This window comes from Cynocephalus volans, chromosome 6 (assembly GCF_027409185.1).
Source record: "Cynocephalus volans isolate mCynVol1 chromosome 6, mCynVol1.pri, whole genome shotgun sequence".
NCBI lineage: Eukaryota > Metazoa > Chordata > Mammalia > Dermoptera > Cynocephalidae > Cynocephalus > Cynocephalus volans.
The window spans coordinates 2,443,094-2,469,643 of NC_084465.1; the positions used below are offsets into that span (position 1 = coordinate 2,443,094).

The following is a 26,550-nucleotide window of genomic DNA, read 5'->3' on the forward strand; positions in this document are numbered from 1 at the left end:
CAAAAACAATTCTTATCAAAGAACTTCCATGTTTACTTCATGTATGGGCTAAAACAGTCTACATTGCTGTAAGTCATTAAAATTTGACTTAACATTTTCTGATGTTGAAATACCACTGGATATTTTATTTTGGGTTTACACATTCAAGTGCTCAACAGCAACAGCAATTTATTACATAGAAATAAAGCATTATTACAGAACAAGCATTAGGAGATGCTGGAGGCCTTAAGACACTTAGAATATTAATGGAAAACTTTTGGAACTTTTTATTTAAAAAGTGTTTTTAAGTTTACTAGCTTGTTGGCCAGGCACTAGCTATATTTTAAGTAACCTCAATTTTTAAAGAAATTTTAGTAATCTCACTTTTTTTTTTTCCATTCATTTATTTCAAGTGATTAAACTCATGAATTTGAAATTTGCTTTTATAGATTACAAAATAAAACTAGATGGGCTGTCAGCTGTTAAAATACAGTTAGATTACCTGTATACAACTACTAGAAGTCTATTTCACCAGGGAATGATTACATCGTAGTACTTAACCCAAAACTCACGCAGTTCATCCAAAATTGAGGCAAACTTTTCTTTCCTCAGAATTATATAACTTTTCCCAAATATGAAGTCAACATTCAAGAATTTTCTTTTGGTAGCAAGAGCGGCAGAGAGGACAGGCATGGCAAAGTGAGTTGTCTCCCAGGGAGAACTCCTCCAGAGCAAGAAGGCACATATGGTGGAACAGGTGTGAGCAGGAGAGGAGGACCGTGGCTCGTGAGCGCTGGCCGCCACAGGTGCCACCAAGTGAGAGGGGGCCCAGGCAGATGGAGCACTCGGAGACCCCCCGCTGCACAGCCTGCAACACACACAGGGGTTCGTTACGGCATCGTAATGGAAAGTCACTTACGTGTAAACAACTACATACCAAGAGACACAGATCTTGCAAAATGAAATTTCATTTGGTGTTAAAATAACATTAGTTTTATACACACACACACACACACACACACACACACACTCTTGTGACACGTGGGAAAGGATAGGACATCACCTGTGGGAAGAAATTTTATAACAAAAATGCATTCTAAAATGCTGAACATTAACATCTATATTTCCTTTTAATGATGTGATAAAGAATAGTACTTTTCAAAATACTTGACTGTATGTAACTGCTGAACTTTTAAAATTTCCCCAATTTTATTATTTTTAAAGTAAGTTTCCCTCTGTCTTGGCTTTTGAGTCATCTCAGAGTCTTTTTCTAGCAAGAGGACAGCAGGCTAGAACTACAGGGAGACTTTCCCGGAAGGTGATGGCATGGCGGTCTTTCCCTTTGGTGTTTTCACTGTTCACAAAACAGCACTGTCCAACCGGAATTTCAGGAACTTCAAACCAAAGAGACTTTGGCTGTCATCCCCAAGCTCGTGATGAAGACCTAGGGTTTCCACCACTGGTGCAGGTTCAGCCAGGGCAGAAATCACCCTGGGCCTGGCACCACCAGGCCTCCCCTGCACGAGTCCTCCAGAAACGGCGACTCTGCACCTCCCTCACAAGCCACTCTGCCACAGACCCCTGTGGCGGGGGTGGACTCTGTTTACTGGCCATGCAGCCGGTCCCAAGCCTACCTGTATTTGGATTTTCTCCCAGTCCTCTTCTGTAATCTCATGACCACACTTCTGCTCCAACTGCTGGAGAACACTTCGATTTATGGCCAAGCAGTGATCGATTTCTGAAAAGAGCTCTTCTATGTTGGTGTCGTATGAGCATAGTATGCGGTGACTTATTTCTGTGAACTGAGAAGGACAAAGGGAGAGGGACAGACTTGCACATCTAGCTTGGAACTCGTGGTGTAGGTTGAAGGGAGATACTTTCATGAGTCCTGGGGACCTATTTTACTAACTTCCTCAGGTCTCCGTCTTTGAATAATACTTTTTAGGGAAATAGACATATGGCTATTTACTTAATAACTACAAATCCAGATAATCTATCTGGACAGATTGCCAGAAAGGTTCTGACAGGGTTCAGAACACCGTACCCCCAAATATGGCGCCTTGGCATACTGAATATTTTAAGGAAGAAGACTCCTTCCTGAAGGAATTTGAGAAATGGCAGGTGCAGGAACAAACTTATGAAAAGTTTGCTCTGAAAGTGTCGCCCTTGAATAGAGTCTCTGATGTTCCTCCGAACTCAGTTCTTTTTATAAAGTAATGTGCTTTTGATATAAAAAGATGTAGAAAACCAGTGGCTTTATGACAAATGACTGGAAGATTGTAGGCGGGTTGTAGCAGAGCATGCCTTCACCTGCTGATGGCAATAAATGGGAACTGCTAGGATGAGGCAAAATGAATGCAGATGCTTCTGCTGCAACATGTGCAGTTTCAGTGTGGATTAATTCATATGTGGTGAGTGAAATGGACTATGCCTACGTCATGTTAGAAGCCACATGGGTTCATGGCTTATTTTTCTCCCACTAGCTTCATTTCTGTGCCATTAAGAAGTACCAGTTGCTACCTGCAAGTGGCACAGAGTGACGCTCAGCTGCTCTCTTCCTCATGACCTGGTCTGGCCATGCGCTCTAATTTGGAAATGTTTACTTCAATTTTAACCTCCATAATTAGGAAGGTTCTGCACTTTGTACACATCTCTCCTTCAAGATGCCATCATCCCTTTCTCAAAAGGATAACGTCTTATATTAATTGTATTGTTTAAATTAAATGTCTTAAATTTAAGTAGAGTTTTTATTCATATTGGGATTGTTTTTGGTAGTGTTTTGCTTAAGAATTTGTGTAGGTTTTCAATGGTTTGCCTCAACCCTTTTCCCCATAAGTCCTGTATGACTTTTTAGGAACATACACATTGGCAGAAATGCCAGGAAAGGTAAGTGATGTCATGAATACAAAAGTCTTTAAGAATCCAGGAGTGAGTCTCATGGGCTGGGAAGAAGGAATAGTTCCACAAATTTCAGTTAAGTTGTAAAGATTTGGATTATCGGAGTGGGAGGAAAAGCATCCACTCTTGAAGAAATCATATGAGAAAAAAAGACTATCTTTGATTTTATTATTTTTCTTTCCCTTCTCAAAGTAGCGTATGATACAGTTATTTAAAAAAACCTTTTAGCATGATAAACTTGTTTTGAGGACTTCCTAAAACGGTAAGACTTGGGAGAGACAACAGACATATTGTGGAAGCCACATGTGTAATTCAGAATTTCTTGCAGTCACACTGAAAAACTCTTTAAAAGGTGACATTAGTTTTAATATTTTATTTGACCCAATGTATTCAAATATTATCATTTCAACATTTACCAATTGAATAAACTGTTAATGAAATATTTTGCATTCCTTTTCCCCTATTAAATCTTTGAAACCCATTGTGTATTACACACTGACAGCACTGCTCAATTTGGACTGGTCTCATTTCCAGAACTCAACAGCCACACGTGGCTTGTGGCCCATCTGTACCGCACAACGGGGCTCTGATGTCTCAGAAAAGACACACTATAAAGAACTGGATCATTAAAGAGTGGCCATCTATGTCATTTGAGGCATGGAGAGGTAGTTCATTTGGGGCTATACCAATAGCTTCTTTTTAAAAAACTCAAAAGACTAGTGTAGAAGGAAGGGACAGACCCCGTTGTTAAGGCTGTGAAGTGTTGACTGTACACTCAACTTGCTTGTCCTGCAACAACAGCACTGTCTACAGAAGCTGGTGTCTCACCAGAAACTAAATTTCCCATCCCGCCTTGTGCCTAGGTGGGGCCATGTGAACTAGTTCTTCCAAATGCAAATGGTTGTGTCACCTCTGGGTCTTCTGGCGGGACACACAGGTCGCCAAGGTCCAGGGGACGGCAGAGCAAAAGTAGGGGAGCCAGTTTCTGCATCCCACAGGTGGTGTGCTGCCTGCAGGCCAGAAGCACCTGCCTTCCTGTATAGGCAAGAGCTGAGCTTCTACCTTCAGTCACTGGTGTTTTGGGGGTTATTTGTTCCAGCAGCTAGAAGTATCCATCCTGATTTAGTGATTAAATCTGTTTCCTGGAATGGGGCTGGGAGCACAAAACAATAAAATGGACTAGGCCCACCTGAATCTCACATTTACATGTGTGATATGGGGAACATACATTCCAGATGGCACATGACTTTCCAGCTTTCAAATATTCTAGTCAACTGGAGACCTCACGTTCACTTTTTTGGAAAAAACGTAGAGCAACCTGGTTGAATGTAGCGAAGTCACCCTCAGAAGCTATTTCTCTAAAGTCAGACTTCAGAAGGTACCTTTGGGAACACGGTGTTCTTTTCCGATTCTCCCCCTCCTGCAAGGAGATCCTGAGACAGCGCAGGGTGAGTGTAGTGAAGACTGTGAACCTGACTGGTGAGGACATCCTCACCCTGCCTTCCTCCCTGGGGTGTCAGAGGACGAGCAGTGGCTTTAAGGATGCAAGGTCCTTGTCAAGATAAGGGAAATGCTGCGGACACAATGGTGGTGGATCTTCTAGGCACCCGTGTTTTGGAATTAGCCATATCTGGAGGCCTGATGAAAGATGTTTTTCCATTTATGAACCAAACTCTCTTTCACTGTGACTGTAATTGTAATTGCCAAGCTGCCCCTGCCCTCAGCCTGGCCCAGTGCTCCAGGGACTGGGGCCACGTACCCCCACTTTGGCTTCTGTTCAGATTTCGTCCCCTCAGCAGTTTCTACCTTATTTAAAACCCCTTGCTCTCCACTGGACTCTCCATCTTCTTCCCCTCTGTATTTTTCTTCATGGCACTTACTACTTCTTGAAATTTTTAATATTTTCAACAGATTTTTCCTCTATGGTCTCTCTCCCCCACTCCATGGGTGCACATTTGGTGAGTGACGAGGGCTGTGACTGCTCCCACCTCAGTCCGTGGAGAAGGGCTTGTCAACAGCAGCTCAAACCCGTAGGTTAGCTCTTTACTTAAGGTTTTGCAAAGTGCAAAACTTCCACGTGTTGGTCCATGAAGGAAGTTTAGATGTACTTTTAATGCTGTTACCCACAGTTAAATTCTATTTATATTTTAATATCCATTTAGCCTGCCTAACAAAACAATACTTTCACACTTATTAACAACTCCTGTTTTCTTCCTTAACTTAAAAGAAATTAAAAGCATTTCTTAAATGAGAAAAATAATTCCCTTTATTTATAGTAGTGATTGAAGACTGTTAAAATACATTTTATTCAATCTAAATAATTTTCCACTTCCAGGGTCAAAGTTCAATAAAACATAAGTTTAGTACATGATCATAACATTGACATTACCTTGTAAAATATACTGAAAATCCCTCAGGATGTATTCACTTCCAAGTGAATTGGTATGACTGTTCTTATTCTTGTAGCTTCGAGTGATCAAAAGTTAGCAAGGATAATACTTTTAAAAGTCAAATCAGCATATATGAGTATTTACTGATTGAATTCAAAGCCATGTCCTAAGGGTAGCTACTATTAAATATTTCTGAAATGTCTAATTCTTATGTGTTCAGTGTTCTTTCTTCCTTTATTTATTCCCTCACTTTTTATGTGGGTCAGATGACCTTAGAAATTGAAAGGGCAAGAACTGGCAAAAAAAAAAAAAAAAAAAAAAAAAAATTGGCAAATGAGTTCTAGTTTTTAAACTAATGGTTAATATTATGAATTCTAAAGAAACAGACAAAATATATATAAAAATTTCAATTTTAAAAAGAATAATAGCTAAATATATTTTTCCTTTTAGATTTCATAATTCAGATTTTTGATAATTTAAGTAAGAGTTCAAATTATTGATATGTAAAGCAATTACTGGTCATTTACAAGTAACATAACCTGCTAAACATTAAAAAAAAATACTAACAAAAGTACCCAGGTGAACTTTGTCTACCCAAGAGGCCTTTTTAAGTGATCAATCTTGATGTCAGCAAATTGCTTACTAATGTGTTGACTTATGGCCACCCTCCAAAGCAAAATGAAAAGCCTGGAATTTACAGCATATCAATGAATCAGTTGATAAGCTTTTACTGGTTTAATATCCTTCCAGCCTTGCTGCCTGGAGCCACTTCAAGTTAGCAACAGAATGTTTGCCATCTCTATGTGATAAAGGAAGTCAAAGGACTAAACAAACTTCAAGACCATTATGCTGTTTGGTGAGATGTAAATAAAAAAAGTAAGAGAAATCTCTGTGCTGGAGGGTGTGGGAGCGGGCAGCCCCTAAAGTCAACCACAGCATCTGACAAATCACTAACCCAACTTTTTAAACAATGGTCAGGACTTTTAGCTGGGGTGGAGATAATATAATGCATTTGAAAAGTTTTAATTGCAGCAATAAAAGACCATACCTCAATTATATGACATATGCTAGCAGAGTTTCTAGATAAGGATCAAAGGCACTCAAGGACCAACCACTGCATTCTGGCAACGCTCTGGGCTTTCTGTACACACCGGTGGTAGGTATTAGCATAACAGCTTTGGTGACCTTTCCAGGCCCCTTTGATCTGAGTTGGTCAAAACTTGAATGAATAAGTGGACCAGGACTACTGTATCATCCTCAGACAACTCAAATACCCTCTCTGACAAAGGCATTTCTGACTGAATTTTAATCCTCTGACACTTACTTAAAGGTACAAAACTCAACATCTGACCTTTTCATTTCTCACTGCAATACTTCAATACATTTAAAAGAACGTACATTGCAGCAATATATCACTTGCTGTGGTTCAGTTTTGTTAGGAATGTGCCAAAGACATTTTAAAGCAAAGGAAAGTGGTGACAAGAAATTCTCAGTGTATGGAAGCATTCCTATTTGTATAGAAAGATGACTCCTGTATTTTACTGATTAGTTAACACCCAGTAGATGCATGAAAACGAAGGAAAAGACTTCATAAGCTCCCCTGAAACAGAGGGTGAAAGTGCAGGACCCAGTCCTTCTGCAAGTGAGAGAGGTTAGTGCACAGAAACAGATGGCCTGAGTGCTCTAACCTAGTGTTAAAAACATGTCCGTCCTTGAGACCTTGAAACATGAAGGAAGCAAACTCTTAATTTACTGTGTCTAAAAATATCAAATTGACTATAATCCTTCTTTGCCTTCCTTTTCTATTGATCAGACTTCTTTTTCCCTGAAGGTAATTTATCTTTGATCTAAACCGGTGGTTCCAAGTATAGCAAAGAAGCTTTCACCCATCTGCCAGCAGAGAAGAAAAGGTAAATTCGATGGAGTGAAATTTTTATAAAACTAATTGTCTGCAGTGTAAAAGGCATATCCTTTAGTGTGTGGTCAGGTTAACTTCTACTTTTCTGGTGTTAAAATAGTCTTCTTTTATGATTGTATTCTGATTGTATACGGTGTTTTGTTGTTTCTTAAATCTCTTATTTGGCAAAATAAAAAAATTTTTTAAAGTTGTCAGTGATTTTGTTGGAGTGCCAAATTCCTCACAGTTTTGCAGACTCCACAAGTCTGGAAAACACTGGAATAGAGAATTGAAGTGAGTTCTTGGGAGAGAAAGGAGATTCAGTTGTAACTTCTTGATTTTACTGACTAATGGAGGCTGTGGATACAACATTCATCATCGTTAACTTTGGAGTATATCACAAAACTTATTTCCGTTAGTAATTTATGATTTAAATATTTTTAGATTAAAAATAAAATGAATTTGCATCAATTTAACATTCACTGATATTCAGAATGGAGGTGCAGCTTAGAAATGTGGCTGGTGGTTTCACATGTTACTCCCAGATTAAAAAACGGTTGTTCCACAGATTATCAAGAATTTACTATATCTGATATTGTTAGTTACTGCATATTCTGCTTTGTAAAGTTTCCAGTTTCTAAAATTCAAACATGAGATCTTTAGTAGTTCATTGATCTAAAGTTCAAGGCGCATTTAGGTTGTGGGGAGGGTGATGGGTGAACAGGCACGTGTGTAGAAAAACCTGGAATTTCTGGAATTTCGCTAACTGTGTTACAAAGCTAGTCCCTCACCCAAAGGAACCTTGATAAAGTCATTGTTCATTTTGGCTTTGGAATTTATTTTTAATGGATGTTATTACTAGGAAACCTATATACACTGATTCATCTGAAGCTGGACTTTATTTTAGTACATTTTCAGTTCTGAAGAACTTTCAAATATATAAAGCAAAGGTAAATATGAGAAACTCAAGCCTGACTTGAGAACCCAAAACCAACAGTTACATTTTTATTTTAAATATCTTAACCAATGATTTCTAGATCTTAAAGCCTCATTTTCTTTACAACCTTATGTTAAAATATTTTTATAGGTATAAAGAAACAGTTCCCTTTTTTTTTTTTTTTTACTGAAACACAAGTTTGTTTTGTGATGAAAATAATAAAATTCTGTTTCTATTATTAGAAAAAGTATTTAATTATTTTATAAAATAGTATATAATATTAAACTAAGATACAAGTTAGAATCTTTTATAAAGGCACCTCTCTGAATGATCATTTTCTTTACTAACGCAGGGTGCACAGTCATAGTACATGTCTAACATTTCTGCGGGTACTTCAAAAAGTTCATGGAAAGATTTGAATTATGTTTTAATTCTATTTATCCACAAACTTTTGGAAGTACCTGCATATTTGTTATCAGGCTGCTCTGGTTTTGAGCTGTAAAATATTTATTCTCCTCACATGATTACATCTTTAAAAGCATAAGAAAATGTTTATAACCCCTAAATGTTAATATATGTAAAAGTAAATATTCCATTTTAACTAAAAATTCAAATAAAGATGATAATTTTGCCTTGTCAACAAGGACAAATTGCCAACCAGTGTTTTCTTGCAGTGTTTTTTTTTCCCCCACAAACCAGCCTTTAGAAAGTAGTGAAAGCCACTACAGCAGTCACTCAGGGTACAGCATCAAACAGAACTGCATTTGAGCTCCAGATACCACTCAATAGCTTTCTGAAGCACACACATTCTGCTACTAGGGTCATGACAGTTGTGCTCACTAATGACCTCTTCTAGCCTAACCGCGCAGGCAGAGACCAGGCACCCAGGAGGTCACCCATAATTTCATTTAAAAATTGTTTAAATATTTAATCCATGTGGAATTCTTTTGGGGATATGCTATAAAGTAATGTTCTTTTTGACTTTTCACGTGAATGGACTAAATTTCCCAATTTAATTGAGTTTTTCAACTACTTTCTTTCTCCATTGATCTGAACTATCCCCTTTGCTGTAGACTAAGAACTTCTATATGCTGAGATGTATGACTTTCTACTGTTTCATCAACCATTTGTCTATTATTTCACAAGAATCTTAGTTGTAAAATGTATATATTTTGATATTTAATAAGGCTGTTCTCATAAATCTTTAAAAAAATTATTAGCTCTTCATACTTCTCTAAATAAATTTTATTACTAACCTGTAAAATTCCAAATGCATGGTCAATCCTACTCCTCTGGGAATTAGAAATTACATTAAATTTATCCAATAAGGGGGAAAGGGACATTTTTACTCATATCTAACATAAAATGTCAATCACTTTATTCAAGCCTTTCATGTCATCAGAAAAAATCTTTATTAGTGTCTTGCACATTCTTATCGAGTTTGCCATATTTTTAGTATTAACTATTATGAAAGGGACCACTTCCCATCGCATCTTCCCATTGCATTTTATATACGGTTATTGTTGCTATACAAGAGGTAACCGTTGCATATTTATCTAGAATTTGAACATCTTTTAATAGTTGAGTCCTAATGATTTTTCAAATTATTTTATGCATTTTAAACTCACATATATGGACTTATGTAATATATGTAACATATATACACATACACACAGACATACATATATTTTGTTTTCTTGTATTGCATTGGCAGGATTGGCTGTAGTGTGATGACAGTGGGTAATCTAGTTTTGCATCTTTAGGGTTTCACTATATAAAACAACATGTTTTTAGTTTCTGATACATAGTATTTATTCTGACAAGGAAATTTCATTCTAGTTCTAGTTTGCTGTCATTATTAGAAATGACTGTTGAATGTTATTTAATATCTTTTCCGTAAAAATCAAGATGCTCATATAATTTTTCTCAGTCATTTTGCATTTAAAATTTTTTTCCATTTTTGCTATTTTTATGGACCCAGAATGCTTCCACTGTGCCACTCTGCTACCTTTGCGATTTTTATAGGAAATAATTTCAATTATATTTTCAGATTGAATGGCATAAAGTTGTATGCAATAGTCTCTACGATTTTAAAATGATTTCCATATATGTGGGTACACTTCCCTTTCTGTTTATCTACATTCTGCTTCATCTAATTTTGTTTTAATCCTGGTTATAGTTTATCCTGTAGTTGTTGCTTTTTTAAAAACTGGTGAGATATTTATCTTAAAGTTTTTCTTTCCCAGCTATTGGTTTTATTTGTTTGTTTTACACTTTTCAAAATAACTTCTTGTGTATACTTTCTACTTCCTGCATTTAAAAACATTTTTAGTGTTGTTTTTCTAGCTTTACAATAATAATTTTCCTCTAAGTTGAGCTTTTAGCTAATACCACAAAATATTAGTTAATACCAGAAAATATTCTTATTGTCATGAACACCAGAATAGTCTAAACTTTAGAATCTAAATTTCGAAGGACACTTTAAAATTCATTTGTTTTATTATGATTTTCATTTATTTATTTTTTGCATTTGCCTCATTTATTTTTAAGCATGTCTTTACACAGAGCATTTTTGTCTCATTTTGTTTCAAGTGTGCCTCTCATAAGCAGCTACTTGCTGATTTTTTGAACGTAATCCAAGAGCTTGTTGTTTACTAGGGAAATTTATCTCAATCATATTTGTTGTAATTACTGCTATGTTATAAGTCTATCATCTTACCTTTTCTATTCATTATCCTTTCCTGTTGTTGCCTTTTACTATTTTCCTGACTTTTGCTTAAATGATTTTTAAAGACTATTTTATTAAAAATATTGGTATTTAATAAAGAAGGATACAAGCAGAAAAATCAGAGCAGAAAACTTTTCCTTTTCCCTACAGATAACTTTTGATAAAATAAAAATGTTTTACTATTATGTATACAAGGTTAAAAAATCATAGTATAAAAAGACAAACAAAAAGTAATTCTCTTCCTGCCCTAAACTCTCCCCTTCCCTTCTCTACCTTTCTATGCAAACGGAACTACCATTAAGATTCCTATTATATTTTGTCCCAAAGAAATACCCCAATCCATATGTTTCTTGTTTGTATACTTTATTCTATAAAAAGATTTTATACTTTATTTTTTTCACTTAATTATATATCTTGGAAACCTTTCTATACTGGCACATCTACTTTGGTCTCTATAATTACTATGTAGTAATCATTAAATGGATATTCCTTAGTGGTGGACTCTTTGTTGCATATGGTTTTTCCTTTTTGTATACACACCCTTATAGTCTGGATGCATCTGTAGAACCTTGCTGTATTAGTTAGAGTTCTCCAGAGAAACAGAACCAAAGATATATATATATACATATATATATATACACACACACATATATATATACAGTCATGTGCTGCTTAACGATGGGGAAATGTTCTGAGAAATGTGTTGTTAGGAGATTTCCTCCTTGTGTGAACACACAGTGCGTTTACACAAACCTGCACTGTACAGCCTGCTACACACCCAGGCTGTGTGATACAGCCTATTGTGCTTGCGTGAGCTATTCATCATCGTACTATGATGTTATGACTGCTGCAGTGTCACTGGGCAATAGGGATTTTACAGCTCCATTATAATCTTAGGGGACCACCGTCATATATGCAGTCGACCAAAATGTTGTTATGCAGCACATGATTGTACATATAAAACAGGTTCTCCTAAATTCTTCAGCAGGAGCTGTGAATCTAAAAAAAAGTTAACATGAGAAAAGTATACAAATTTATTTAAAAATAAGTCATGTGTGACACAGGAGCCTTCATAAGGAAATGAAGACCTGCAGAAATGGTTAAGCCCAAGCGTGTTGATGCTGGGTTTAAGAAAGAGTGAAAAGTTGTGGGAACACACGGCAGGACAAGGGTTTGAGGTGAGGGCAGGAAGCAGGGAAGGTTAGCAAGGCCGCTCATTCACATTCCTCCCAGAGTCCCTCCACCTTCAGAGGCGAGGGTGCTCCCTTCCTCCAGGTATAAGGAGGGCACCTCTCGCTGCTTCAGGGGCAGAGGGGGAGGTCAGAGAGTCCTTCCAGCACCTGCCATTTCTCAAATTCCTTCAGGAAGGAGTCTTCTTCCTTAAAATATTCAGTGTGTATATATATATATACACATATACCCTCATATGAGGGTCTTTGGATCTCAGATTTGCTGGGAGCAGAGCTACAGACCTGACAGAGGATGGGAACAGAGCTATCACTGTGGTAATCCTCACCACAGAAGTGGAAAATGAAGCTGTGGGAGAGACTGAATTCACAAAGCAAACACTAAGGAGCACAGCGGGCCACGAGGGCTCCCCAGGGGCTCATGGCCCACCAAGCAGCACAGGAACGAAGCCCTTCCTTAAGTAGTGGTGGCATGTGACGGGGAGGAAGAGGAGCCCTGCTGTTCACCTGCCAGCTGGGTTTGGTTTTCCTTATCATTCTCAAAGAAACTAAAAATACACTTACTTAGGATTTATTTGCACAGGTTAAAAATCTCTAAGAAGAAAGACTACAAGGTTAGATCTTGGCAATAAAGACACAGCTGGTGTTCTTTCACTGGGAAACATTGTGAGACATGGAGTAGAGCCACCAATGGTACCTCCCGGCACAGGACGGCTTAAGACACCACGGAGCTCTCTAGGCTTCAACTTACAAACTCAAAAACTTCTTAATCTGTAACATATTCTGGGATGTCAAAATATCCTGTCAGCATTGAGTCTTTTACATTTTCCAAAGTGGAAATTGAAGAAGTGAGTTAACTTTTCTCTGTGTCACAAAATCACAGACAATAGAGGAGCCAGGACAATCAATCAAGTCTTGTGACTCTTTGCCTAGGTGACAACAAAGTATAGCCTATATTTTGAAAAGTTATTATAAGATGATACATTCACATGACAAAATATTGATACATATAAGGTAAAATGACAATGAAACTGTAATTCAAATTTTATAAGGAAAACAATGAATGATTTCTGATTTGAGAGCCAACACACTATTACACATTAGAAATGGCCGAGTAACAGAGAGGACTGTCAGAGGACTGAATATTAAAAAAGCATGGAAAGAATATAGAAGGATGAGACATATCGTGGGAGACAACCATTTACTGAGTTGAGAGTAACTACAACATTAGAGATGAGCTATCCCTGATAGAAGGAATTGCCTAGAAAATGATAAACTGGCTGCCAATGCTTGTACGTGTTTGCTGCAGGTAGGGAGCATGAAGACTCAGGCCAGGCTGCAACTATGGTCTTGGCCGATGGACAAGAGTCAGAAGTCGAGGAAGGAAGTCAACACATTATTTTATAGCAGTAAAAGAGGAGCAAGTCTTGTCCAAGGGGAAAAAAAAAAGGCAACAATATTCTCACCCAGTAAATTATCAGGACTTTTAGCCAATTTGCTGTTTCTTCTGTAAAATGGAGATATTTGAAAAAAATTGGGCAGCATTGAAAAATGGAAAGCTTTTCACATGACCACCTTGTAAACAGAAATGGGGGGGCATCTTTTCACACTGTCCCCTTTTCCTAAATATCCTTTGCTCCCAGTTCATGCTATAACAGACATGAACAACTTGGTTTTTTCTTATATAAATGAAGAATTGCAGACTCTCCATCCACAGCCTCTAGTCCACTCTTTTGCCTGCCCTCAATGCCAAGAGCCATTCACTGCTCTCCACGAGCCAGAGGGTGCCCGCTCCCCATGACAAGACAGGGATAACACTTCTGGCCTCTCAAGCCATGGAAGCTAATACTGTCCACCTACTGGCACAACGTCTTTGTCATGAGACACACAGTGGTTTAACATCATTTGCTCACGTATTGATATGGCATTTACTGTTGCCCTACTCCCGACGACAAATGAAATATATTTCCTTGATTGAATCTGAGGCCTAATGATATCACAATAAACTAATATTCTGATTTTCTTCTGCACGAACTTACAACTACATTGCTTGGAACAAATACATAAGTAACCAGGAAGGGTATTAGAAAAAGAAAATCATACTGCTTTATAGTCAATCCTAAATCCACTTATTTTTAAAATTCCTGTGTAGTTCTGGGACATTTTTAAGAAGCCCCCTTTCCAGGGTAAGTAAAAAGTTCATGAGGTTAAGAGTGCACGAGAGGCACAGACAGATCAGCACCTTAGACTGAGAAGGTCACATTATGTTTTTGATAAAACCATGGAGCGTATCGATGTGGCAAACTTGAGCATATTCACCCAAAGAACAGAAGTTCAGTTATTTAATGCCTTGCAAGCTGAAGGAAGTAATAATTAGGAGGAGAAAGAGGGATTTCTATATATAGTAAAGACTAACTTTCATTTGTCAATTAAAATAAATAAACTTAAAAAAGAAAAAAAGAGAGTAAATTTCTGTCACTCATATTCCAAATGAGAATGGAAGCTAAAAAACCAAAGTTTAGAAAACATCTAAATAAATGCGTAAATGATACTTCCATAAAAAATGATTATAGGACAGTGTGAGTAATAAACTTTATCTTAGTGATGTGAAGCAAACATGTTGGGTCATCACAGTGCTGTTATAAAAAATAAAACATGAAATATCAGTACATCTACAACAATTTACATAAAGATTAACTTAAATAATACATTGATATTTATAATAAATACAAATGTCCCAGTGCCTTGTGTGCTAGTAGTATACTACATCCTATTCATAGCCCAACACTTCTTACTTCCACGTTACAGATGAGGGAATGAGCTTCTGCCTGAAACCACCGAGCTGCTGTGGGTAGAACCGGGGTGGACCCTGTGTGCGGCGGGCCTCTCCCATTCTGCCCTGCCTGCCCATTTTGTGTATGGGGTACAAGTAATGAAAGATTGTTAAATAAGTCCCCCCAAATAAAAGTAAAAGATAAAAAGTAGTTAAAAGAAAGGGTAGAAACAAGGTTCTTTGTTTCTAAAACTCACTTTGATGATCCCACGAGACCCAGGAGGTAGTCGATAAAATGGATAAAATGGTGGAATTGTGGAGGCTTTATTTTCCTTAAAGTTTCCTTCCCTTTCTACCAGTTCTACAAGATGTAAATCTGGTATCTTCATCTACTTACAGTTCAGGGGATGTGAAAAACTTCAGCGTGTTTCCATTCCTCTATCTGAAGAGATTAGTTTATTTAAACAATTGACACAAAATGGCCAAACAAAAGTTGTTTTGAATTGAACCTATTCTAATTTTATGAATTTTACGATTTAACTAGAAAAGAAAATCTGAAAGTATTTTACTGTGTAGGTTGGAATGCCAATTTAAGTTGAACAGGATTTTTAGGAGCATCTCAACGACTTATAAAAGTCCCTGAAGATGAAGTGAGTCTCAAAGCTTTCCTGCCTGTGTGAATCACTTGCATATAGAGACTGCATCAGGAGAGTTAATGATCTATACCTACCTTTTCTTCAAAGAATTTTCTCCTTAACTTGGCATCTGTGGGAGGTACCGTTTTCCTCAGGTTTCTGTACCACTTTCTAACAATGTGTCCTCTCCAGTAGGCTTGGATTCTAAAACACAGATATTTGAAAATTACTAACTTGCGATGACTAACAGATATCTCAGTACTCACTGTAAGCCTTGTGCTGTATATAAATCTGGGGAGATGTGGTCAAGAGAGAGATAAAATCCCTCTCTCTTAAAACTAGTTATCATGGCTCGATGTGCGAGCACCTGTGATTCTGGTGCGGGGGCACTGGGGCCTGAGGGGTGGCAGGGGCCCTTCTTACCTTGTCACACACTTTGTTTTGAACAGGCGGGCCCCGTCGTGGATCACTCGTGTTTGATACTGGTTTCTTCTACAGAGAGGACAGGTTTTTTTATTCGTGAACTTTTCAAAAGCCTGAAGGCATGCCTGAAGAAAAACATTTCACTTAGAATTTTATGAGTAATTACTTATAAACAACATTTTTACTTCTAATGTAATTATAGTGTTCTTTTCTCTCATAATTATGAGACTTGGTCTAATTTAGATTATAAAGAAGTTTCATCAGATGTTAACACCTTCCTTATGAAACCTGTTCCAAAAATGATTTTTTACAAGAATATACATGCAGAGACATCAAAAACTTCTGAAAATCAGCTAGTATAAAGGTAAATCATGCTTGTGTATAAGACTAGCATGCAGACGGATCATGCGAATTAAGCTATCCCTCTCTTTGATGTGCATTATTAACAATCTGTTATACAAACATTTGTGGTTCTTTTGTCACACAAAATGCATGATTTTCCAAATAGGATGAGTTGTACCGTAACCTACAGCAGTCATGTTTCTCACTATAAATGGTGATTATGGATAAAATAAATGGCTCTTTTTAGGAGACTTTAAACAAGTAAGATTTGTCCGAGCTACAAGAATGATGTATTGTGTACTTGGTGATGGGAGTGGAGCAGGACTGACTTACCCTGTGAAATACATGGGAACATGAAAGCAGCACCTGTTCACGGGGAAACAAAAAGATGTTTGAAGTTTAATAAAAGAGAAACAGCATAAATGCATTAATTAAAAAAAAATTCTGAATGCTTAAAAGGTAAGCTGCATTATTTCTTTGAAAAACTAGAAAAGCAAATTAATAACTTTGATATTTATACTATTTAAGTGTTTAAGTTTAGCATAGCACAAGTATATAATCTGTAAGGAAAATTAACAACCTGAAACATCAAATAAACACATGAAGTTTGATATTCTATTAAAACGAGTATATACTTAAAAGTGGAACAATTACAAATAGGTGTATTTACCAGTAGATCCTAAGAGTGAATGCAAACTGGAGGGGGCGAGGAGGGTGTGTGTAGTGGGAGAAAGGGCAGAGAAATACTAAGTAAATGTCTTTTCGTAGGGCTTTGTTCAACTAAGTTACACTCCTAATTTTTTTTAAATCATAGCTTTATTGAGATATAATTCTGACAGTCTTAAATTTAAATAGCAAGAAATCATGGAGACATAGGAATCCCTTTTTCTTTTTAAATGCAGGGAAAGTACGTAAGAAAGCTCACAAGAAAACTTCACCTTTCTGTGACCCAAATTCCCCACTGAACAGTGATCCTCTGGGCTGTGACAGAAGTCAGAGACTTAGACGGAAGAAAGAAGAAGGTGGTTGGTGTTTAGCGGAAGGAAGACTGAGAAGGGTGGAGCCACAGCCTCCAGGCCGATTGCATCGTGTACACAAGGGCCTGCTGGCAGCTTTCAGTGACAGGAGCTTTTCTTCTGGGCGAGAGAAGAAAGCTAAGGAAACTAGTGGGACTAAGAAAAGGAGGTGGGGCTGGCAAAGGCATTTCCCTTTTTGTCAAGACTCTGACTGCAGTGAGTATGCCCTAACACCCCTGGGAGAGGTTTCAATCTCACACAGATAGGCTGCCTGATTTGGGAAATACTTTTCAGCTTATAAAGTGACCATCCCACCTGCCTTTATGGGAATAAAGAAAGAAATTTTGGAATAAATGGAACTCAGAAAGTTCTAAAACCTTTTCTTGAAACTTACTGCCAATAGTAAGTCGAAATCTGATAAACTCAGTAATATGGATCCTTTTTTATTATCATCATTTAATGTGATAGCAATCTTTTTTGTACTCAATTATTCATTCTTTATAGAATAATCTCTCAAAGTTTTTTGTCAACAGATATTTGATGATCTATACTGAATAACATTATACCTCTATATGTTTAAAATATTATATTTTTAAATGTCCATGAACACTTGTTATTGGCAAACATTCTCTGATATAACAATAATAAATGATTAAGTGGTGGTAAATAACTAAAAAAGTCCTAGAAGTTAGGATTAAATTCCAGCAGGACTCTACCATACTTTCTGAGTTGGCCTGTGTGGATCACTTGAATTGTTTATTTATTTCCTTGTCTATGAAATGGGTATAATGCCTACCTCAGAGATACATTAACTGAAGGCCTCTGAAATCATTAAACTTTGGGAAAATACCAACTAATGTGTATAACTAAGGAAAGATCTAAATATGAAAATAATAACTAGAAATGAAAAATAAACAAAATAGTGCCTCTATCTATAACCAAAGAAAAATAATAGAAGTTAGTGATAAATTTCTAAAATTACAGAATGGAAGAAATGTTGGGTAGAATGCACACTGACACCCCTCCCCCCCATTAAGATATTCACCTTAAAAGTTTGCATTCTTCATACAATCAGGCTAAGTACCTAAGAAAGAGGCACTGAGGCCAGAAAGATTCCTTGTAGTTTTATTAATTCTTTTGCTACACTAAAGTACTAAATTATCCTAGACGGTAATTCTGTGGTTTAAGGGCTAAAATCCTTCCCAAATACCCAGCTTCCACATATGTAAGATTAGGTCCTAATAGAGAACTGAAATAAGTATGTTTAAAATAATTTTTGAATTCAAATTAATAAAGAACAGAAGTTTAATGATTGTGAATGAACTTGATGATGAAACTTATTGAAACAAATTAAGTGAGATTTTATGTACCAAGGTAGTAAGTAAAGCCTAGGGTTCCTAGGCTGTGAATTTAAAGCCTGGTTTTAACTGTATTTGCTGTTTTCTCAGCAAGTCTCTGAGTGCCCACTATGTAGGAAGCATTGTGGGAAATCATTTAGGGCAACCATTGGCACAAAAAAAGTTCTGACAATATAAATGTCCTTAATTTCCAGGATGAGTTTAGTTAGGCAGACAAAATATGTACAGAAGAAAACCTATGCTATAGTTTACATCTCACCTATAAACCCAGGGTAATATCATCAATATTACTATGGTAAAGTTTCATGAATACAGATTATTAAAAGGTCTTACTTTTCCTAAAGATCTCCCACAAATTCTCTGGAGATATTCAAGCACAGTTTTTTCTTTTCTTTTATGACTCAATTCATAAAACGACTTAAAAATCCATTTTGCTTTCCTCCTTCCTGCATCAGGACACAAACACTTCTCTGCATCCTTGGCTCAGCTGTCCCAGCTCGCTGTGCAGCTGCACAGGGCCAGTGCAGCAGAAGCACCCCTTTTGTACAAGCATTTGTATTTAAGGATTAATATCATTCCGTAAGTAAACAAAGCTGTTTAATTAGAGTCTTTAGCTCTTTTTCACACACATACTTTAATTAATGGAAAAGAAAATATAAGTATTCGTGGGATGCACACGAGGATGAAACTGCAAAAAGGAAAGCTAGAATCTTAAGCTCCAACACATCATGCTCCCCCAGCTCCCTATCAGTCTTCCTCATGCTAACCACCTGCGGATGAAGTTCAAATTCCTCTCTGCATATCGGACATGGCTGCGTGGAATCCCCCTGCAGGATGGACCTCTGTTTCACTTTCTCCCACTCATCTGATGACAGGGGCACTGGGGGAGGCCCAAAGAGGCCCAGCTTCTGTGCTAGAGTTAAGATGACACAGAAAAGGAGTCAGAATGTACTTCAGAATATGTACTCATCTATATTTTTAATGATATTACTTGTAATCAAATATTAAAGCAATACATTTATATTACATACTTTATTTCACCGTATACAGAATGGTGTTTTCCTATGGTGCACAGAAGTCAGTGGTAATAATGCCTTACATTTTCAATAATGGCTTATGTTTTTATTTACAAAGAATTTCCCATGTCTTCTTTCTTTTTCACAATAATTCTATTTGGCAATCAGGACTGATATCCAATTTTACAGAAGAAAAGTGGGAAGAATACTAATTTCTCACATTTTATTGGCCAGAGGTCCAAATTGTTTCTACCTTGTTTATGCTCAGCAGTGCCTCCCTCCACTTATGCTGCTTCTGCTGCAGTGACCGCTACATCAATCATGCACTTCCCCTGCTAAAAATTATTTTGCTGTATAATTACTGTTAGGAGAAATTTCTTCATTCAACAATATTTGAGTACCTGCCACATGTTTACTCTGGACCAAGCATGCAGCTTATATTCCAGTGGGAAACACTTGTTTTGAAAAACTAACTGCAACATACTTGGGCAAAATGCTGGTAGAACCATAAGCATCAACTTCTACCATCCTCCCCAAAAGTAACAGTAAATGCATAAAAAATCATTGAACTACAAGGATATCTTTTGAAGATATAAGATAAAATGTTGCATCTACAAAACAAGAACAGGAAGCTATGACAGAGGAACACTCAGAGTCCTAAAAGAGCTCTTGGAAATAGAAAGTAATTTTATAGTAGGACTGTGAATGTTAACTGAAATGCTGGAAGAGAGTCAAGATAATCTCATAGAAAGCAGAAAAACAGATACAGCAGGAGATGGAAAAAAGAAATTGTGGGATCAGTCTAGGTGGTCTGACATCTGAAAAACAAGCATTCCAGAGAGAAAACAGGGAAAATGGAGAGTTAAAATTTTAAGGAAAATAATCCAAAACACCTCCCAGAAGCAATGGACATGAGTTATTGAGAGGGTCCAGCAAGTGCCTAGCACAAAAGACTCACACCAAGTCCCATCACTGTGAATTTCAGAGACAAAGCAGATCCTAAAAAAACTCCAGGTCCCATAAAAAGGATCAGGATTCAGAACTGCATCAGACTTTTCTAGAACAATACAGACATTGGAATACAATTCTTTCAAAATTCAGAGGGAAAAAAGACTTCCATATTGAAATCCCTTATTATCAATCAAATGTGAGAGGATAAAAACACCTTTATGCAAGTAAGCTTATACACTGATCTCTTATGCACTCTTTTTCAGGAAGCTACTGGAGGTGGAACTTCACCAAAATGAGGGAGTGAAAGAAAGACGTAGCCAGGAGATTAGTGGAAAAGAAGCCATGGCTAATGTCTGGAATCCTGCTGACATCACCAATTGTAGTGCTCCTAATCCTGTTCGTGACGCCGTTTGTAAAGCTAGGCGACCATGCTAGTTGTCGGGCTCTTTTACCTGCCGGTAATCCTGCCAACTGGGCCAACTGCTGACCTAAGGCTGGATCTGGAGCTCCTAGACCCCTCAAGTCCATTGTCCAGACTGGGTCACAAACCCTTCATACGCTAGGCTGGGTCACCAGACCCCACACACGCCAGGCTGGGTCACCAGACCCTCCACATGACAGGCTGGGTCACCAGACCCCACACATGCCAGGCTGGGTCACCAGACCCCTTCATGCAGGTCTATGAGCTAGGTAACCAGCCAAAAGGTCCTTGGAAGCCACAGGTTGGAAAGCATGGCCAGGCATGGCGGATGCCTGAGCCAGACGTCCACCTGCCTGCTTCACTAAAACTCTCTCTGAAGAACACAAGAACAGCAACAAAACTAAAAAGATACATTGGCACGCATGTGCACTAACTCCACACACACACACACACACACACACACACACACACACACACATACACACACACACACACACACACACACACACACACACACACACACACACACACACACACACACACACACTTTGCTTACAAAGGATGTGCTAAAACCACACCCAACTGCACTCGAGGCTAGGGCCCTGACCGAACTATTCTATTTTCCCAACAGGGTCCAAACACAAAAGAGAGCTGAATGGAATCCACAGGGCAATGCTGAAAAGGATCCCTGAAAAGGCTGACAGTTCTGCATCAACCCTAGAGAGCAATGGCCCAGTGGGAGTACAGTGATAGAGGATTCTGGAAGGACATCCCCAAGAAGACAACACTGGTAAAATATACCTTGTGTATTTTAATGTATTGAGAGAATGTACTTCTGATTTTAGGAATGAATTAGTGATTAGTGATGATAAAGAAAACTAAACACATAAAAAATAAGACACAATTTCAGGGGAAAAAAAATTTTATGAGAAGGAAACTCTGAACACCACACTGCTTGCTGTGAATGATATTCACATAATTATAACAGTTAATTAAACACCAAATATTACTAATCTAACCACAAGTTGTGCAAACAATAATGGAATGTTTGGGGTGGGGGTGGGAAAATGGTATGTAGGTGAGAACACAAAATGCTAAATATTTACCTTCCACAGTAAAAAGTCAAGAGTTAATATCTAGAATTGGAAATTAAAGAAACAGCAGCATAAGCATTTTATTTAGAAATATTAAGGATAACAGAAAAAAGAACTAAAATGGTTTGAAAATGGTTACCTTAGAGTAATGACAAAGATGAGGTAGAGGAATGCTACACTTTTGTTATAATCCCCATAGAACTGTTTCATTTTTGAAACTATGTGCATGTATGACTTTGCTAAGAATGATGTAACTACTAGTGTGATGAGTGCTGTAAGAGTGACATGCAGGATACTATATATGAACTTGGATAGGAGATGCAAATCTAGAGAAATGGCTGCCTCATCAAAGTGACAATAAATGCAGACCTGAAGGGAGGAGAGGTTACAGCGAGGTGAAGAAGAGGGGCAGTTTTCCAGATGGGGGGAAAAGATGTGAAGATGGCCTTTAGGTAAAAGAGCACATGGGCTGTTGAGAAATTGAAAGATCAGCAAGACTGAAGGAGCTAGAACCCAGGCTGGAGGTAGGGAACTGCCTCAGGAGGGATACAGTCAACCTGGCTGGGAGTGAGGCGCTGGCCACTCTGAGACCAATACAACCCAGACCCTTTGCTGTGGTGGGTGCCAACCGCTTCAACTTCAGGCATCCACATTTCCCCATCACGCAAACCTAGCTTTGCGTGTATCTATAAAGCGATCAAGACAAAACCAGTTGGGGCCGGCCTGTGGCTCACTTGGGAGAGTGCGGTGCTGATAACACCAAGGCCACAGGTTCGGATCCCATATAGGGATGGCAGGTTTGCTCACTGGGTGGGCGTGGTGCTGACAACACCAAGTCAAGGGTTAAGATCCCCTTACTGGTCATCTTTAAAAACAAAAAAAAAAGACAAAACCAGTCAAGATAAGAAGAAAAATGCAAACAATATATAGAATTTAAAAAAAGGAAGTAATCATAAATACATTTAAAAAAAATTATAAAACAATGTTAAGAACAACTATATTCCAAATACATCTGAAAATCTAGATGAGATTAATATACTTCTGGGAAAATATACAAATATTAAAATTGTCTCAAAAATGGAAAACTTGAACTGACTCCCCAGATGTAGCAGGAGCCTTCTCCAGCCATGTAGAGCCCCATGCAGGGATGAATCATGCCTGATCTGAGCATGTCATGGCAATCTTGTTACCCTCTGCCAATTTTTAGACTATTGATGGGCATGTGGCCTATTTCAGGTGAAATGTAAGAAGAAATCTATTGGGGAGCTTCTATAAAAACTCCCCTCCCCTGCCTTTCCAGTTTGTCCCTCGTCCCTGAGGGAGGATCTGGAACCATGCAACCCTCTTGTGTCCCTGTGGGGTGCCATCACCAGCACCTCAGGATGGCAGATCTGGAAGGAGGCTGGTCCTGGCAAATGTCAATAAGCTACCATACCGAAACTGCAACTAGCGACAACACACACCCTTACGGTATCTGTCTCTTTCAGTGGGGGTTTCATTCCTGTGGCCAGATAGAATGTTACTGACCACCTCTCTCCACTCCTTAAAAAACAGCCTTAGGCCCAGATGATTTTACAATTAGGTTACCCGTGTGCACCTCCAACCCACAGGCCTTCCAGTATCTCCTACATCCATTTAACTTGAACTAGGACACCATATCCCCAACCAAATCTATTTTACATGCCCGTCATCATTTAAAAAATCGTTATTTGTAACTCTTCAACTTAAAATGATTTCAGATTTACAAAAGGATGTAAATACAGTATAGAGAATTCTCATATGCCCTTAACTCCAATTGTTAACATTTTACATAAGCCTCGTACAATGATCAAAACCAGGAAATTAATATTGATATAATTTATCAATTAGTCTACATACCTTATTCAAGTTTTGTTGTCTTACTGAGGTCCTTTTTTTCTGGACTAGGATCTGATCCAGGATTACACGTTGCATTTAGTTGTTACGTCCCCTTAGTCTCCTATAATTTGGGACAGTCTCTAGGTCTTTATTTGCTTTTCTTGACTTGACACTTTCGAAGAGAACTGGCCAGGAATTGTGTAGAATATCTTTCAGTTTGGGTTTGTCTGAGTTTTCCCCATGATTAAATACAGATGTGCATTTTTGGTAAGAATGCCACAGAAGCGATGTTGCACCTTTTATCAAGAGGCACATTTCGGCATGTGTCAGTATTGGTGATATAATTTTGACTACTTGGTGAAGGTGCTGTTTGCCAAGTATTACCACTGTAAAGTTCTTATTTTTACATTTGCAGTGAGAAGATACTGTGAGACTATGTAAATATTGTGTTTTTCAATATGATTTTTCCCACTAGTTTCAGCAGCTACTGAAGATTATTACTGTGGTGTTTGCCAAATGGTAGTTTTTCTATCACTCTGTCTACTATATTTATTAGTTGTCATTCTACTATAAGTTTTTTCTTTTCCACCATTTATTTATTTATTCAATATTTATTTCCATCAGTGTGGCTTAATGGATATTTCTCTTATTCAACAATTTTTACTTATTCTATTATCATTACTATCTTAATTTTCTTGCTCAAGTGTCAACTATTACTTTTAAATTTCATTACATACACCCCTTTCTGTAAAATTTAAAGAAAATTATTTTCATAAAAAATTATACTATTAATCAGAATAGACTCATTACCTTCAATAACCCAAAATATGAATGACTTGATTTGCTTACCTAAAGTTAATGGTGGCGGTTTTGGATCAAGAACATATTCTTTTTCTGGATCTTCCACTTTGGGACCCTGTGCAGCTTTTTTAAGTCCAGTATCTATTATTGCTTTTGTATCTCTTTTTAGAGATTTGGACCTGTTCTCTTTCTTTTGTACTTTTGTCTTAGAATGATCTGCTACTGAAAGATCTCGAAGTTGAAGGTCATGTAAAATGTGATCTTGTAAAGCAACTGCAGTGACGGCTAAGTTATTTTTTTTAGATGAATGACCCTAAGAGGCAAGAAAAAAGTCTTATTCACCATTTAGAAGAAAACTGAGACTTACTCAACCTTGATGGCATAATAGACCAAATCTAATAGTAAAGAATCCTTGACTCACTGTTACCTGAGTCGAAGGAACCCTAGTCTCATCATTTATGTTAACAAAGTAGGAATATCTTTTCATTTAATTACTAAGCCTTAATTATAATATGAATAAATTCATTATGACCCATAAACCTGTGCATGCCTAAACAAACCTATGCTGTTTCTCTATAATTAAATCAGACTCCAGGAAAATATTAAAGAGAACCCTACATTTAAGCATATGCTTTTTGTGTGAAAACAATACATTTCCAATACAGCAACAAAAATTACCATTCACTTAACAGACACTTACAGTAAGTACTACAGTAGACATCCACCTGTCTACTGCCCAGCCACTCTGGCATCTCCCATTTCTGCCGACAAAGTCTTGCGAACTATTTTTTTATATTATCAAATGGCTGAATTAAAATATATTTCATGAGTAAAATGATGTATATGGTTTTAAAAAAAAGATGGTGTACCTTATTTTTTAACATGCTGAATCATGACAAGTTGTTGCTTGGCTATCACAAATCCTATCATCACATCATATCACATTCCTGTCATTCTTCTACTGTAAAAACAGTCAGCAGACAGTCAAAGTTAGAAAAAGTATTAGAATGAATGTGGCTGAAACTTTCATATCTTTTATAAGGTTTATGGGGAAGATATGTATTAAGCGTCTAATTGATAATGAAGCAACGGGAATGCCTACTACAGTATAGCACTAAGCTACACATTACTGATTCTGAAAGAAGGGGAGGAATTCAAACCAGTTATGACTTGATTCAGCCCTGTCCTCAAAACAGTTCAGCACTGAAGCTGAGAGAACAAACGAATATAAATAACAATCCATCACTGAATATAACATTATACATAAGTACAAAAACATTTCAGGCTGAAATCAGAGACTAGTAAGTAAAAAACCTTCTAAAGTGAGAACATTTAAACTGGCATTTGAAGAACAGAGGGAAATGAACATGCTACACTACAGGTACAAGGAAAGCACAGGCCCCTCTATAGGAAACCAGCACGATGTGCTTATTATTTACGGTAGAAAGGAAACAACGAAGAACCGGGATGGAAGAGGAATACTTGCTAACTTCAATCTGTCCAGAACATAGAAGAATGGAATATTAGGACAGACCAACTTGGGTTCCAATCTTGCTCTACCACTTTGCTGGGCAAGATATTTTACATATCTGAGTCTCAGTTTCCTCATCTATAAACAGGTATAATAATACTGATTTTGCAGGGTTACTGTAAGGATGAAATGAGACAACCTTTGTAAAGTATCTAAAAGGGATCTTTTCACACAGAAGATACTCTGTAAATGGTTGTTCTTGCCCTAATTTGCTCCAAAGCTGGCGGGAGAATTTGGAATTGGCCCTTTGGGTTTTGGGTGTATTTCATAAAGACAAGAGAGTCCAAAATGTACTGGAATGGGGAGGAACAGAAAG

The 26,550-nt window shown here is 37.5% G+C and overlaps 1 protein-coding gene across 1 annotated transcript; it reads right to left on the reverse strand.

The window, feature by feature from the left end:
* Positions 1 to 619: 619 nt before the first annotated feature.
* Positions 620 to 25,587, reverse strand: RNF32 (ring finger protein 32). The gene is made up of 8 exons (XM_063100956.1): positions 25,573 to 25,587; positions 24,752 to 25,016; positions 19,334 to 19,476; positions 16,523 to 16,555; positions 15,848 to 15,972; positions 15,520 to 15,628; positions 1,614 to 1,781; positions 620 to 847 (listed from the first exon to the last, which is right to left on the reverse strand). Exons 1-8 carry the CDS (start codon positions 25,585 to 25,587, stop codon positions 620 to 622), a joined length of 1,086 nt encoding a protein of 361 aa, XP_062957026.1.
* Positions 25,588 to 26,550: the final 963 nt, after the last annotated feature.

Excerpts from the sequence above, each read along its gene's own strand:
- RNF32 (XM_063100956.1), bottom strand. Across the intron at positions 1,782-15,519 it reads GAAAATTCTTTGAAGAAAAG|TTCACAGAAATAAGTCACCG; the intron begins GTAGGTATAGAT and ends TGTCCTTCTCAG. Across the intron at positions 848-1,613 it reads GGGAGAAAATCCAAATACAG|GCTGTGCAGCGGGGGGTCTC; the intron begins GTAGGCTTGGGA and ends TGTGTGTTGCAG.